Source organism: Myotis brandtii, unplaced genomic scaffold, assembly GCF_000412655.1.
Source record: "Myotis brandtii unplaced genomic scaffold, ASM41265v1 scaffold168, whole genome shotgun sequence".
Taxonomy (NCBI): Eukaryota; Metazoa; Chordata; class Mammalia; order Chiroptera; family Vespertilionidae; genus Myotis; species Myotis brandtii.
In genome coordinates, this window is record NW_005356173.1 from 1,369,727 (window position 1) to 1,383,759 (window position 14,033).

Below are 14,033 nucleotides of genomic sequence, written 5' to 3' on the forward strand. Positions count from 1 at the left end.
TCCCAGCCCTGATTGGGCCCCGATCAGGGCGGGTCGGCCGGCCAACCTCCTGCCATCTCCTCCTCCCACCAGGCCTGGCCCCAATCTGCCTCGAATAGGGCGAGCTGGCCATACCCCACCCATGCACGAATTCGTGCACTGGGCCTCTAGTATACCAATAACACTTAAAACTTAACAAGAAAACCACCCAATTATAAAATGAGCCAAAACCTTAACAAACACCACCAAAGACATACAAATGGCAAATGAACATATGAAAAGATGCTGCACATCATATGTCATCAAATTAAAATTTGATGTCAGCAAATTAAAACACTATCACAGATACTACTACACATCTATTAGATTGGCTAAAATCTGGAACATTGACACCACCAAATGCTTCTGAAGGACATGAGAACAGGAACTTTCAGATATTGATGATGAGAATGCAATAGTACAGTCACTGTGTAAGACAATTTTCTCACAAAACTAAACATAACTCTTACCATATGACCTAGGAATCATGCTCCCTGATATTTACCCAAAGGAGTTGAAAAGTTATGACCACACAAAAACCTTTATGTAGATATTTATAGCAGCTTTTTCATAAGTGCCAAAATGTCCTTCTGTAGGTGAATAGATAAACTGTGGTAAATCCAGAAAGAAATTATATATAAGCCTTGAGAGGACATGGAGAAAGGTCAAGTGCATATTACCAAGTAAAAGAAGTAAAACTGAAAAATCTATAGCTATATGATTCCAATTATATGACATCCGAAAAAGGCAAAACTATATGGAGAAAATAAAAAGATCGGTGGTTGTTGGGGGTGGTGGACAGAGAAAGAGGCAGCGCATAGAGGATTTTTAGGGCAGTGAAACTACTCTATATGATACTATAATGATGGATTCCTGTCATTACTGTAAACATTTGTCCAAACCCATAGAATGTACATCAAGAGTGAACCCTAATGTCCACTATGGACTTTGGGTGACTATGATATGTCATTGTAGGCTCATAGATTGTAACAAATGTACCACTCTGGAGCAGGGTATTGATAATGGGAGAGGCTATGCATGTGTGGGGCTGAGGGCTACAAATATGGAAATTCTATGTACCTTCCACTGTTTTTTGTAAACCTAAAACTGCGCTAAAATAAACAGTATTTTTTAAAAAGGTAAACAGGCTCCCAGTAAGCATTCTTGAGAAGAACACCTGATTTTCCAGGAGTGAATTATTGAAGCAAATACTGGTGTAATGGAGCTAGAAATGTAAGGAAAATGGATGGCATGTCTTCCAATACCAAGAACAGTTCCTGGTACATGGCAGGCAATCAAGTAATTGGTGAACAAATAACTACAATATTTAGCCTGGAAAAAGAGGGGGGAAAAATAAGAAAAATCTAGTTAAGGTTTTTCAATATTTGAGGGCAATTTAAGTAGAAAGCAAGTAAAAGTCTTCTGTACTATTTCAGTAAGAAAATAAAGAACTAAAAGTCAATTTCAGCTTATTCTAAATACACATTTCTAACAAACAGTTGTCCAACACCAGTATATTTTTTCTCAAAATGAAAGAGCTACTGAACATGTTCAAGCAAAAAAACTAAGTAGCCATGTTCAAGGGACACTAAGAGCATACACTAGGGATTTCTAAGGTCCCCTCCCCAGACATAGGATTCACTACTCACACCACTTTACTCAGATTAGGAAGAAACTGCAAGAGCAGTTTTCCTCCTATAAAAAAGAAAAATAAAATTGCCTCAACATAAACAGCAGCAACTGGGCCAGAAGCCACAACCTTACATATGACCTAAGAGTAAATCAAATGCTTAAATTCTCTGGAAGTCATAAAAACAAAAGAAGCTATTCTACTGTGATAAATGGAAACCTTCAAACACAATAGTGCCATAAAGATACAGAAATACTCTCAGGATGAAAATCCATTTGTTTGAGCATCTGTTTGTCACCTACAAAGAATAACTCTTTCTGATGGATTTAACCAAGAAAAAAAAGATAATAAAGTTCATTTGATGGGAAGTTAAGCACAAATACACCTCATTTTCTTAGAAAACCTCAAAAGACATCTGGTGTTATATATCAAAACCCAGAGAAGATGTGTGTGTGTGTGTGTGTGTGTGTGTGTGTGTGTGTGTGTAATCAAGCCATAACATTTCGCATTTAGCAATACGAAAACTGCCCCCACAACTTAAATTGATATTTTCAATTGTTTCATCTAAAACAATACCATTATTTCTGATAATGCTATAAAGTATCAATTTACAAAATTCTTTGAAAAAATTAAGATTATTTTTAAACTAACGTTAGAAGCTTTAGTTTCTAAAAGCATATAGCTATTAAAATGCTAATGTGGAAAGATGGGGGGATGCTAGAGAGACTTAATATAAAACACAGGAAATTGATTCTTTAGATGATAGGGAAAAGATGGCTTGTAGAATTAATGAGATATTATTAAGACAAAATAAACAATTTAGCCATTTACAATGAGGATAAAGCAAATATTTGTCATCAAATAAAATGAAACTAATTAAAAGGACAACAAAAATTAAGGCAAATATGAAAATCAAGTAAAATACAGAGAAAAGTTAAACTACATCAAACACACAAAGAGCAGTTATAGCAGTGTTAATGTAAGAAACATTCAAACCTGTGAAGAATTTTTTTGAGTTTATTTGAGTGAAACTGTCAACAAATGCCAAAAAGCAGAATCTCAATGGATTGATTTAATGCTCAGGAGAATGGCAGTTTTTCACCTTGTTTTAGACATTAGAATCAAAAGAGGAGACATAAATGGGTTACATGAAATCCCTTGGTGATAGATTAGGGAGGCAGGAGAAAGCAAAGTGAGGGAAACCTCTGGAATTGGATAAAAAGTAAAATGACAGACATATACTTCTTTTACTTAGGTGAGTACAGGATAGTTAACAGTCAACAATTTAAAAATGTAACAATGAGGGGATCTGTGGTCTCCATAGAGCAGTGACTGTGCTTTGAGGGGTCCGGAAAAAAAAAAGAAAATTACTTTGACATTCCAATGATATTATCGTATATGCAAAAAGACAACAGACAGGCTCAGTTAAGGTAAAGATTGACCTATGTCAGGGAAGATACCAGCATAGAACATGACTACCCACCATAAACTGCTTTTTAGTAAAAAAAATTTTAATTTCAGACCATCCTTTACTTTAGGTCTCTGAGTTTGCAAGGCTGCCACACAGGCCTTCCCTGAGCTAGTCAGGTTTGTATGTGGCCCTTTTTCGTCCATAGCAGCAAGTCATAATGAGTTAGAAATAAATTGAAAAGAGTAAGAAGGAAGGATCCCAACAATTACAAGCCATACACCAAGGAACGCATAAATACTCAGAGCAGTAAATTTTCCATGAACACTCAAGATACCTGAGGACTACCTAAGGTGGATTTCTAAATTTAGAAAATGGCTGGAGAGTAAATTAAGAGGATTAAATTTTGAAACTCAAAAATGCACTATTGCCCTAGCTGGTTTGACTACGTGATAGAGCATCAGCCTTCAGACTGAAGGGTCCCGGGTTTGATTCCAGTCAAGGGCACATGCTCAGATTGCAGGTTTGATCCCCAGTGAGGGGCATGCAGAAAGCAGCCGATCAATGATTCTCTCTCATCATTGATGTTTCTATCTCTCTTTCCCTCTCCCTTCCTCTCTGAAATCAATAAAAATATATATTTTTTAAAATGCACTACTTTGTCTCTTAGCTATCTTAGGCAGCCCTGTATTACAAAAAAAAAAAAAAATCACAATCCTTAAGCAGCAGCTTTTGTCAGTTTTATCATCCACAGAGATAAGAGTTTCTTTAAAAATACTGCTAATCTCTCCTCCCTTCCTCTCTGAAATCAATAAAAAAATTATTTAAAATACTGCTAGTTGTACAAGTCTCAAAGCAGCTACAGTGCTTTAAGTAACAAAACAAAACAAAACAAAAATGCCATGTTGATATTGAGGACACAGAGGGAAGCTAGGTAGACAGGGACTGGAACCATAGGAGGGGTAAGGGGGGTAAAACCCGGAACCCAACTAATGGGAGTTACTAAAACACCCCCACTGGGTGGGGAAGGAAGGGCGTCCACAAAAGACATGAGCTTTAAAATGTATAAATGTTGCCTGGCCAGCATTGCTCAGTGGTTGAGCATCAACCTATGAACCAGGAGGTCAGGGCGCATGCCTGTGTTGCGGGCTCGATCCCCAGTGGGGGGCGTGCAGGAGGCATCCGATCAATGATTCTCTCTCATCATCGATGTTCCTATCTCTCCATCTCCCTTACTCTCTGAAATCAATAAAAATATTTTAAAAAATAAACATAATGCCTGAATGTTGCTAAGACAGATAGCTTACAGATAACCAATCACAAGATAGTAAGGCACATAAACTAATCCCAAGGATGTTGCTAAGGCACAATTATTTGAAAGGACCAATCAGGAGCTAACAAGCATATATACAAAAAAGAGTGTGATCTTCCTCCTCTCTCTTCTCCCCTGCAGGCGATGAGTTCTGTGGGGGAGCACATCCCTGTACCCACGTGGTTTATGCCCCTGTGGGGCTCTACACATGAACAAATAGACTTTAACACCCGGCTGTTATATGAAAAGGAAACTCTAGTCTAGACACTGGTCTGCTCTGAAACCCTAGCTGCACCTTTTCCAGGACTGGCTTCTCTCAATAAACTTTGGTTCTGCTAACCATTTTTGTCTGCAACTTCCAACAGCACACATTTTGGTTTCAATATCAGGAAAAATATACAGTCAGAAAACCCAGGTTTCAGTCCCAGTTCTATTTCCAATACCCGTTTCAAAAGGCTTTTCCTTAAAAAAGGAATATGTATTCCCTGTGTCTGAAGTTTACTCCAAAATTGAGCCATTGAGTAGCTCCTTGAACACATGAATAGAAACAAAATATCTGACATATTATGATAAAATGTATCACAAATTATCATGAAATACAAATCAAATCAAGCATTTCTATTGAAAATCTAGCATCTGAATTGAGATGTGCTGAAAGTGTAAACTACATACTGGTGTTGGAAGTTTTTGTACCAAAAAAAGTAAACTATTGCATTAATAATTATTACTTCAACATGTAATGAGAATAAACACCATTTAGTTAAATACATAACTAAAATTAAATTCACTTGTTTTACCTTTTTAATGAGGCTACTGGAATATGTTAAATTACTATGAAATTATTTTTCTATTGTATTGTATTGAATAGCCTGCTGTAGAATGAAGTCTTTCACAGTAAAGTTTGTCACTTCTTTTTTTCTACAGCATCTACTAGGATGTGGCCCATAACAGATGATACTCAGAAAGTGTTGAATGAACAAAGAAAATGTTGTATCTATACTAATAAGAGTAATATGCAAATTGGTCAGGACGCCATCACAGTAACAACCGATGAGCAGGCTGCGTGCACAGCAGGCGTGGGTGGGCAGAGACTGGCAGTGTCGGGGACAGGGGTGGGGCCATAGCGGAGAGGCCTCTCTGCCATGGTCCCGGCCAGAGGTCTGCAGGTTCACGGAGAGGCCCCTCCACCACGGGCCTGGCCCTGGCCAAGGGTCTGCAGGCTCGAGGAGGTCCATAGGCCTCCACTGCGGCCCAGCCTGGGGGCAGGGCCGCAACAAGGGCCTCCATGAACCTGTGCCAGGGGTCCGCAGGCCTCCCCTGGCTCCGGCCTACCTCTTTGGGGTAACCCATTGAGGAGCCCCAGATGGGTGGGCGGGACCTACCTCTTTGGGGCAATGGATCATGGGGCTCCCGCACTGTGACAGGGCACAGGCCAGGCTGGGGGACATCCCTGCCCCTGCCTCGAGTGCATGAGTTTCGTGCACTGGGCCACTAGTATAAGTATAAAAGAGCAACTAGGTAAGACTGAAATTGACACTTTTTGATTCATATTCTATTGGAGTGGCATCAAAATCTTCCTCATTTGGTCATTATGAGTATTCTAATATATGGATCAAGACAATTTAAAACTGTTGAACCTCAGAGGGAAGGCAGGGGTGGGTGGGTGAGAAGAGTTCAACATAACCTGTGGACACAATAGGGTGGTGAGGGCAGAGCGGAGGATGGAGGAAGACAGGAGCAGGCTGGAAGAGGTTAATGGGAGAAAAAGGAGGACCTGTGTAATACTTTTAACAATAAATATTTAAAAAATAAATAAATAAAAATAAAAAATTTACAGCTGAAATGTAAACATGCCTAATTCGTTGTGGGTTGAATTGTGTCCTCCTGAAATTCCTATTTGAAGTCTTAACCCTACCCTCAGAATGTGACTGTATTTCTTTTAAATATATTTTATTGATTTTTTACAGAGAGGAAGGGAGAGGGACAGAGAGCCAGAAACATCGATGAGAGAGAAACATCGATTAGCTGCCTCCTGCAGACCCCCCACTGGGGACGCGCCCGCAACCAAGGTACATGCCCTTGATCGGAATCGAGCCCGGGATCCTTCAGTCCACAGGCCGACGCTCTATCCACTGAGCCAAACCGGTCAGGGCTGTATTTTAAGACTGAGACTTTAGAAAGGTAATTAAGGTAAAATGAGGTCATATGAATGGCCCTAGTCCAATATGACTGATGTCCTTATAAGACCAGGAGATCAGAGCACAGGTAACACACAGACCAAGAGGCAACAGTGAGGACCCAACGAGAAGGCAGTTGTCTGCAAGCCAAGGAAAGAGTCCTCAGAAGAAACCAAACCTGCTAACACCATGATCTTGGACTTCTAGCCTTAGAATTGAGAAAATAAGCTTCTATTATCTAAGCCACCCATCTTTGTTATGGCTGCCCCCATACACTAATAGACTATTCCAAACACAAAACTTTTTCAATAATTTAGTGGAGTTTTGTTTTTACACTTGAATTATCAATCCAGTTCCTTAGTCACACTAGCCATATTTCAAGTGCTCAGTAGCCACCTGTAGCTAGTGGCTGCTGTGTTGGATAGCACAGCTCTAGAGTAGAGACCAAACCCGAAGTTTCTAATAAGAATGTTTAATTGGCCGAGAGATATGACCAAGAAACGTCAATATATTTCTACTATATATTGAAGCATTTTTAATCTTTAATTTGTTTAAAAATGCAAGTGACTCAAGTCTACCCCAAGTAATTCTTACTATGATTTGCTGAGTAGAGATTAAAGATTAGGACTGTGTTTGGTACATATGAATGACATCACTTGGGATTCTTGGGAGATCTGTTGCTGCAAAATACAGAGGACTACTTATATAGGTGGCCAGTGTACATTTACCATTATGAAGGAGTCAGAACTCTAGGTATAACTTACCCATGAATTCCCAAATTACCCACTGATAAACTGGGGAAAGCTAATACCCTTCTTCAGGTTCTATCATGCCTTTTGTGAACTTAATCAGGCATTTTCCATGGAAATTAAATTCCAGGAATATAAGAGATGGCATGAATACTATAATGAACAGGATTTCCCATATTCATTAACCATGAGGCATCAAAAACCTGAGTCCACTATTCATAATTTCATGCATCTATAAAATAAAAGTTCAACAAGCATGAAAGAAAAATACAGAATTCAGGAAACAAAGAGAATATTTCTGCTAGACTTGCCTAAATACTCTTTCACCTAAGTGGACTGAACACATTTACTGAACCAAGTAGTTATCTCCTTTGCAAAATGTAGGAAGGGATTTCAAAATTTAATAACGAGTATAATAAAATTCATCTAGTAGTAAGTACTTTACATTGCATAAGACTCTGCTTCTTAAATGTGCTTTTTATACTTTGTAATATCTTAAATTTGCCCAAGAACTTTATGTTCAGATATGTTACTTTACATAAAGAAACTAAGGCTCTGATAAATTAATTGACATGTCCAAAGCCTATAACTAGCGGAAAAGTAGCTAAAACTCAAACCTGGTTTTTCTAGTTCCAAAACTTTTCCACAGGCTTTATCCTGTTAAAGCACCAGGACTATGGTCAGCACACAGTGCCATGCAATAGTCAGTTACCATAAATATTTGCAATATAATTATGTTGACTTGAACTGTATACCAATAATACTTCAAAATGGTAATTAAATTCAGAATAAACCTAAAAAAATAAAAATAAATTCAGAATAAACTTCAACAATGGTTAATTCCGTTCAGAAGAAATAACTCCCAAGAACATTATGGTCACAGGAATCTTTTTAAAATTTAAATATAAATAATCTTTTTGCAAAGAAATATAGAGAAATAAAAAACTTTCAAGCATAAAACATATTTATAGTGATCGAACTATGTGGGGAAAAGAAAATGGAGCTTTTGACTCAGGGTTTATTATATATGCTTAATGTGAATGATGTTTCATATCAAATTGCTACATTTTTATTCTATCAGATCAACTTAAGAGTGATGCAAAAGCTTTACTTAAAATGTCAATATTCATTGTTAAGGTAGATTTTGAAATGCAAGGAACAACTGTGCTAGATTTTAAAACACTGAATGGAATGCAAAGGTGGTCCTAGTTTGGAACAAGCAACTGCAAAAGTTATTTTTGGAACAATGGAAAAGTTTAAATACAGATGGTTTTAGACATTGTTTTCTATAGGAACAACTGTAAACCTACTTTGCCCCACCCTGTATATGTACTATATTATAAAAAATAACATCCATATTTTCATTAAACCAGAAATTCAAACCTCCATGACTATTTACTCTGTGTCTTAGGACTGTGAAATAAGCACACATGAAATAATTCTAAGGATGGTTTGATTCCACTTTTATTTCAGCTAGAAAGGGTGTAAAATAAATCAACTTTACTTTTAAACACATGGAGTTCCGAATACAAAGCTTCATGATAAAAACTGAAATGATCATACACTGAAGAACAAAACAAAAAAGGCCAGGTTTTATAAGAATATTTTGAAAAGGCACCTATATTTACAGAGTTTAGAACGGCAATTGTATGCCCTTACCCGTTAAATATTATTCTTCCTTAATTAAAAAAACACAAACTTTTAGATTAAAAAAAAAGCAATGAGAAAAATAACTAAAATGTTTACATCCTTACTGTATATCAGTGTTAATGCTTTATAGATATTCTTTAATCTTCACAACAATCTCCCTAGAATGTTTTCTCCCTACTTAATTGATGAGAAAAATCAAGATTTACTGTATCCAGAATAAATAAAGAAACTCCTACGTGGCAATCATCTTGTAATAGATAGGGTGTCCCCCCAAAATGTATACTCTTTACAACTGATAGCTCAATTGAAGTTTCTTTTCAGATTTACCCATTGGAATTAGTAATTATTCAAAGTGTATATACATTTTTGGGACACTGTATACATATATCAAACTATAATGTACACTTAAAACTAATACAATATTATATGTCAATTGTATCTCAATTAAAAACTCCTACAGATTCATTTTTTTAAAGAAAAGACAAACCAATAGAAAATAGCCAGAGATATAAACAATACACAAAAGATATTAGAAACACCGACAGACATGTGACAAGATCAACATTCTGCATTAAGGGAAATGCAAACAAAAATCACAGAGATAAGGCTACATACCCACCAGAATGGCTAAAATTTAAGAATAACAATTCTAAGGATTGGTAAAAATATTCCAGGCAATAAATTTAGCATGAGTTAAGGCAAGAGTATAGAAGCCTGAACAAATGAGAGTTCAGCTTGGCTTGGGCAGAGAAGCGAATGATGGAAGTATTCCGGAAAAGTAGTTAGGAATCAGATCTGGAGGACCTTTGAGGCCAAGACAAGGACTTTAACCTATAAATGATTAGCAAAGCAACCAGGATATGGATGGCACAATTTAACTGAGTCCTAGGGTATATAAAAGGCTGCTTTGTATGAATGTTCCAAGGGGATTCAACAAAGAAACTAAAACACTTTCTTTCTACTACCCTGTAAAAAATTTCTCTATTCTCCACAAACTGTTTTACCCTCCCTGTTCAATTACAGTCTTCCAAAATCCCCAGCTGCACTTTCCAGCCTAGTCAGGCTTTCTTTGTCTTTACTCACCACCAGGTGAACTCTTTCAAGATCACAGGCAGCACTGAGCTTTCACTCGAGGACAGCCCATCACCTGACATGCTCTTCTGCTTCCCCCAGGCCTCTCAGGTAGGACCTGTTTTATGCCCTTTTCTGCAACTTCTTTCCCTTACCACTTTTTATGGTCCATATGTATAGATATCCCAAGTTTTTGTTTTGTTTTGTTTTACAGGCAGTACAGACTCAAATGAACTAGTCTTTCTTAATAGACATTTAGATTATTTCTAGTTTTTATTGTTGCAATCTATAGTGCATATCTTTGATCATGATAGTTCGGCATATTTATGTGAGTTTATGAGGATACATTCCAGAAATGGAATTGTTGGATCAAAGGGTATGTTTGCATTTCTGTTATCAAGAGCAACTAACAGTTAGAGGCTGTCCTTTGATACTAGGTGTGTGGGTATACAAAGTGAAAAAGATGTACTTGCTTCTGTTTAAGAGTTTAAGTCTCATTGGAAAGTCAAGAACAAAGCAAGATACTTACTAGTTAGATGTTGAATAATGTATTATAGAACCCACATAGGAACTATGGAGACTGGGGGAGAGAGATGAGGACAGGCTGGAGTAGGCAAAGAAATCATGGGACTGACAGACACTAACTGGGCCTCCACAATAGCACTGGATTTAAATGGTGAGAGGCCTAGGGCAGCGGTCGGCAAACTGCGGCCCCTTGAGTGTGGCTCTTCCACAAAATACCACGTGCGGGAGTGCACGTACAGTGCGATTGAAACTTCGTGGCCACCATCAAGGGGCCAAAGAGCTGCAGGTGGCTCTTGAGCCGCAGTTTGCTGACCACTGGCCTAGGGGAAGCAGAAGAGCATGTCAGGTGATGAGCTGACCTTGTGCTTTTCTAAGTTTTAGAGGGATAATCTCTGGTAACTGCGATTTAGAATGATAATTTCTGGTAGACTTTTAAATTTAGGAACATTTCTATTTTGTTTGAAAAAAATTAAACAGAGTACATAATGTTGTTAATAAAAATATTTCAATATTTTCACTCACTGCCCCCCCCCATTCTTATTTACAAAGCAATTTATAATATGAATCCACTTTCTTTAAAACAAGAGTAATAATATGCTGGAATGTATGTGTCAAAACAATATCTAGAACATATGCCAACTGATAGTAATGGTTATTCTTACAAGAGGAATTATAAGAGACTTCACATCCTGGGTTGTTTTTCTTTAAATAATAAGCACTTACTTTAGTTATAAAAACAAAAACAAAAAAAAATATTTTAAATCTCTCTCTCTGAGCTAGTGATCATTCCAAAGAGAGAAGCATTTTGGTCCCCCCAGCAATTTGTTATTCTGAAGAGAACAAGCTTGATTTTAATTGTTGGAGTGCCCAGGATACTAAATCTAAGAAAACATTACAGGTAAATCATACCTACAAAATAGTTCACAGAAGTATTAACAGAAAAACTACCTACTTCTCTGCTACATAAATATTAAAAGTCTGTCTGATGAAGAGAATCCTACTAATGTAAAGTTAACCTCTAGCATTTACTGAATTACTATGTACATATGTTTCCCATTAGAAAAGACACAAAGGAGGGATGAGAACCACTGAATCACACAGAACCCCCAAAGGAGGGCTGATCTGTCTCAGGGGATCTGTGCTTCACACGGGATATCACAGTTAGTACAGTCCCCTACATGCCCCCTCCAGTGCTGTTCTTACTGACTTTGGAGCCGGGCCTTCTCCAACAGCCTGTGAGAAACACAGATGGAGCCAACTGCCTGTCTTTCCTGCAGGATATTGCTCCACATCTTTTCCATCTCAGCATTGATCCTGAGATTCAACTACCCCTTTCTTTTCTGGTTAGTCTTACAGCTGAATATAACAGCTTATCACTATTGACGCTAAGTGATTTACCTGCATTACAACTCGTTCATACAATAACCCTGCCAACTATTCCTATTTTACAGAAGAAGAAACTGAAATACAGTTGATTCTGGTATCCACATTCACAGATTCAACCAACTGCAGGTCAAATTTGTTATTCTGAAGAGAACAATATTCAGGGGGAAAAAAGTTGTGTCGGAACTCACTACGTAGTCTTTTCCTTTCTCGTCATTATTCTCTAAAAAAAACACAGTATAACAACTATTTACATTGCATTGGGTATTATTAGTAATCTAGAACTGATTTCAAGTATAGGAGAGGACAAATACGATACCATTTCGTATAGGGGACTTGATTTCGATATCTGGGGGTTGGGGAGTTCTGGAACCAATCTACCTGGGATACGAGGGGCAACTGTACAAGGATGGATAACTATTAAGTGGCAAAGCTAGGATTTCAACTCAGAGATTCTGATTTTTAGATCCCAACTTTACTATGCAGCACGCATCTCTCTATTACATACTTCTTTCAACCTAGAAAACACCAGAGAACTTCAGTCAGCAAAGTACTTAGGTTTGAGGAACAAATCTGAAAATCAATAGGACACCTGGGTCCAATGTTTACTCTTGGAAATGCTGTTCGTCTGGCCAACACTGGGTAACTGAGACCTCTGAAATGTAATTTGCAAAATGTTTGTTTGCTAATGCTTAACTTCTGAAAAGCTGTTTAATGTCTAAACACCCAACCTCTTAACCACATCAAATCAAACATATCTGGATTCAGATTCTAGTTCTGTCACTGGTTCCTTCACCGGAAAGTAAGATGTAAAAGTATATGTAAACAGCTCAGCACAGGGAATGACTGGAGGGGAGGAATCAGTGTCCCCTATGGTTACTACTATCATCCTTTGATTGTTTTAGTATCATTTCTCCCAGGATGTGGAAAACCTGACAAGTTCAAATCAAATTCAATACCTTAAACCAGGGATTTTCAACCGACGTGCCAATTTTTAAAACATGCAATACTTGATTATATAGTCAGGGGCTATATATAGTCTTTTCCTTTAGAATATTGTCACGTAAAAAAATGACAACAGCCAACACAACAATAGCCACTTGGTGTGAATGCATCAAAATTATACTTTTTTTTTTTGGTCAGATCGGCAAAAAATATATTTTTGGTGTTCCGCAGAATTTTAGTAGTTTATATGTGCCTTGAGAAGAAACAAAACCCATGAATTCATGTGTTTACTGAGAACAACTTTAAACATTAAAAAATGATGCACTCCGTTTGAAGTATGAAACTGATAAAGTAGAGGAGTTCTACACAACACAAACAATAACTGGTAAATAAAAAATATGTTTAATATTGCAAAATGACCACACCAGCCTATTACATTGAGAATAACCGCTGCTGACAACCAGCTTCAATGCATGCCTTCCCTCCATTTCACGTGAATCACATAATCTGAAACTTTAAAGTAACAAAAACCCTTAAGTGCGTGTTTTATCTTTGAAACATTTTACACAGCCACCAAGTCATCTTTTGTTGGGTCATCTCGGGCACTTGGCAGAATGGACGGGCAACGACGACTGATCTCACCCCTTTGATGCCTAAGGGTCCGGGGTGTCGGGCCATTTCACAGGTGAGAGAGCCTATCAGCTAACAAGCTGCCCTTCACCCCTCCCGGGGGGTGTTGGGGGGGGGGAAGCATACAAGGTGTCAAGTCCTTTACCCTCCCCAACCCTGCTTGGCCAAGAACAAGGAAACTGGGGCGCGGGAGAGGGTGGGCAGGGCCCAGGGGCGCAGAGCTAGGAAACCCCAGGCAGACGGGAAGCTGCGCTGGGTCCGGCCCGAGGCCAGTCCCTTTAACCCCTGCAGGACTCTGGGCAGAGCCCGCCAATGGCGCCAGGAAACGTGGAAAGACATACAGTACCAGTGGGAAGCAGGGGTTCCAACGGGGTAAAGGCATGCTCCATATCGGATGGCTGGGCTCTGCATTAAAAAAAAATTAAGACGCCACGTTAGAATGTCTATCTAAATTAAACCGCACGCGGAATCGCCAGGGCATGTGGTTGCTTTAACCCCACGCCCCGGCGCGTCGAGCTCAGGGCGGACAGGCCGG

General features: G+C 38.4%; 1 protein-coding gene across 3 annotated transcripts in view; it reads right to left on the minus strand.

Annotated features, from left to right (window-relative positions):
- The window catches only part of TPK1 (thiamin pyrophosphokinase 1), a 289,105-nt gene extending 275,078 nt beyond the window's left edge, over positions 1-14,027 (minus strand). For all 3 annotated transcript variants that reach the window (XM_014536881.1, XM_005862817.2, XM_014536882.1), the window contains exon 1: positions 13,845-14,027. In XM_014536881.1, coding sequence (XP_014392367.1) covers positions 13,845-13,909 — 65 coding nt within the window. In that variant the 5' untranslated portion in view covers positions 13,910-14,027. The remainder of the gene's footprint in view (positions 1-13,844) is intronic.
- Positions 14,028-14,033: the final 6 nt, after the last annotated feature.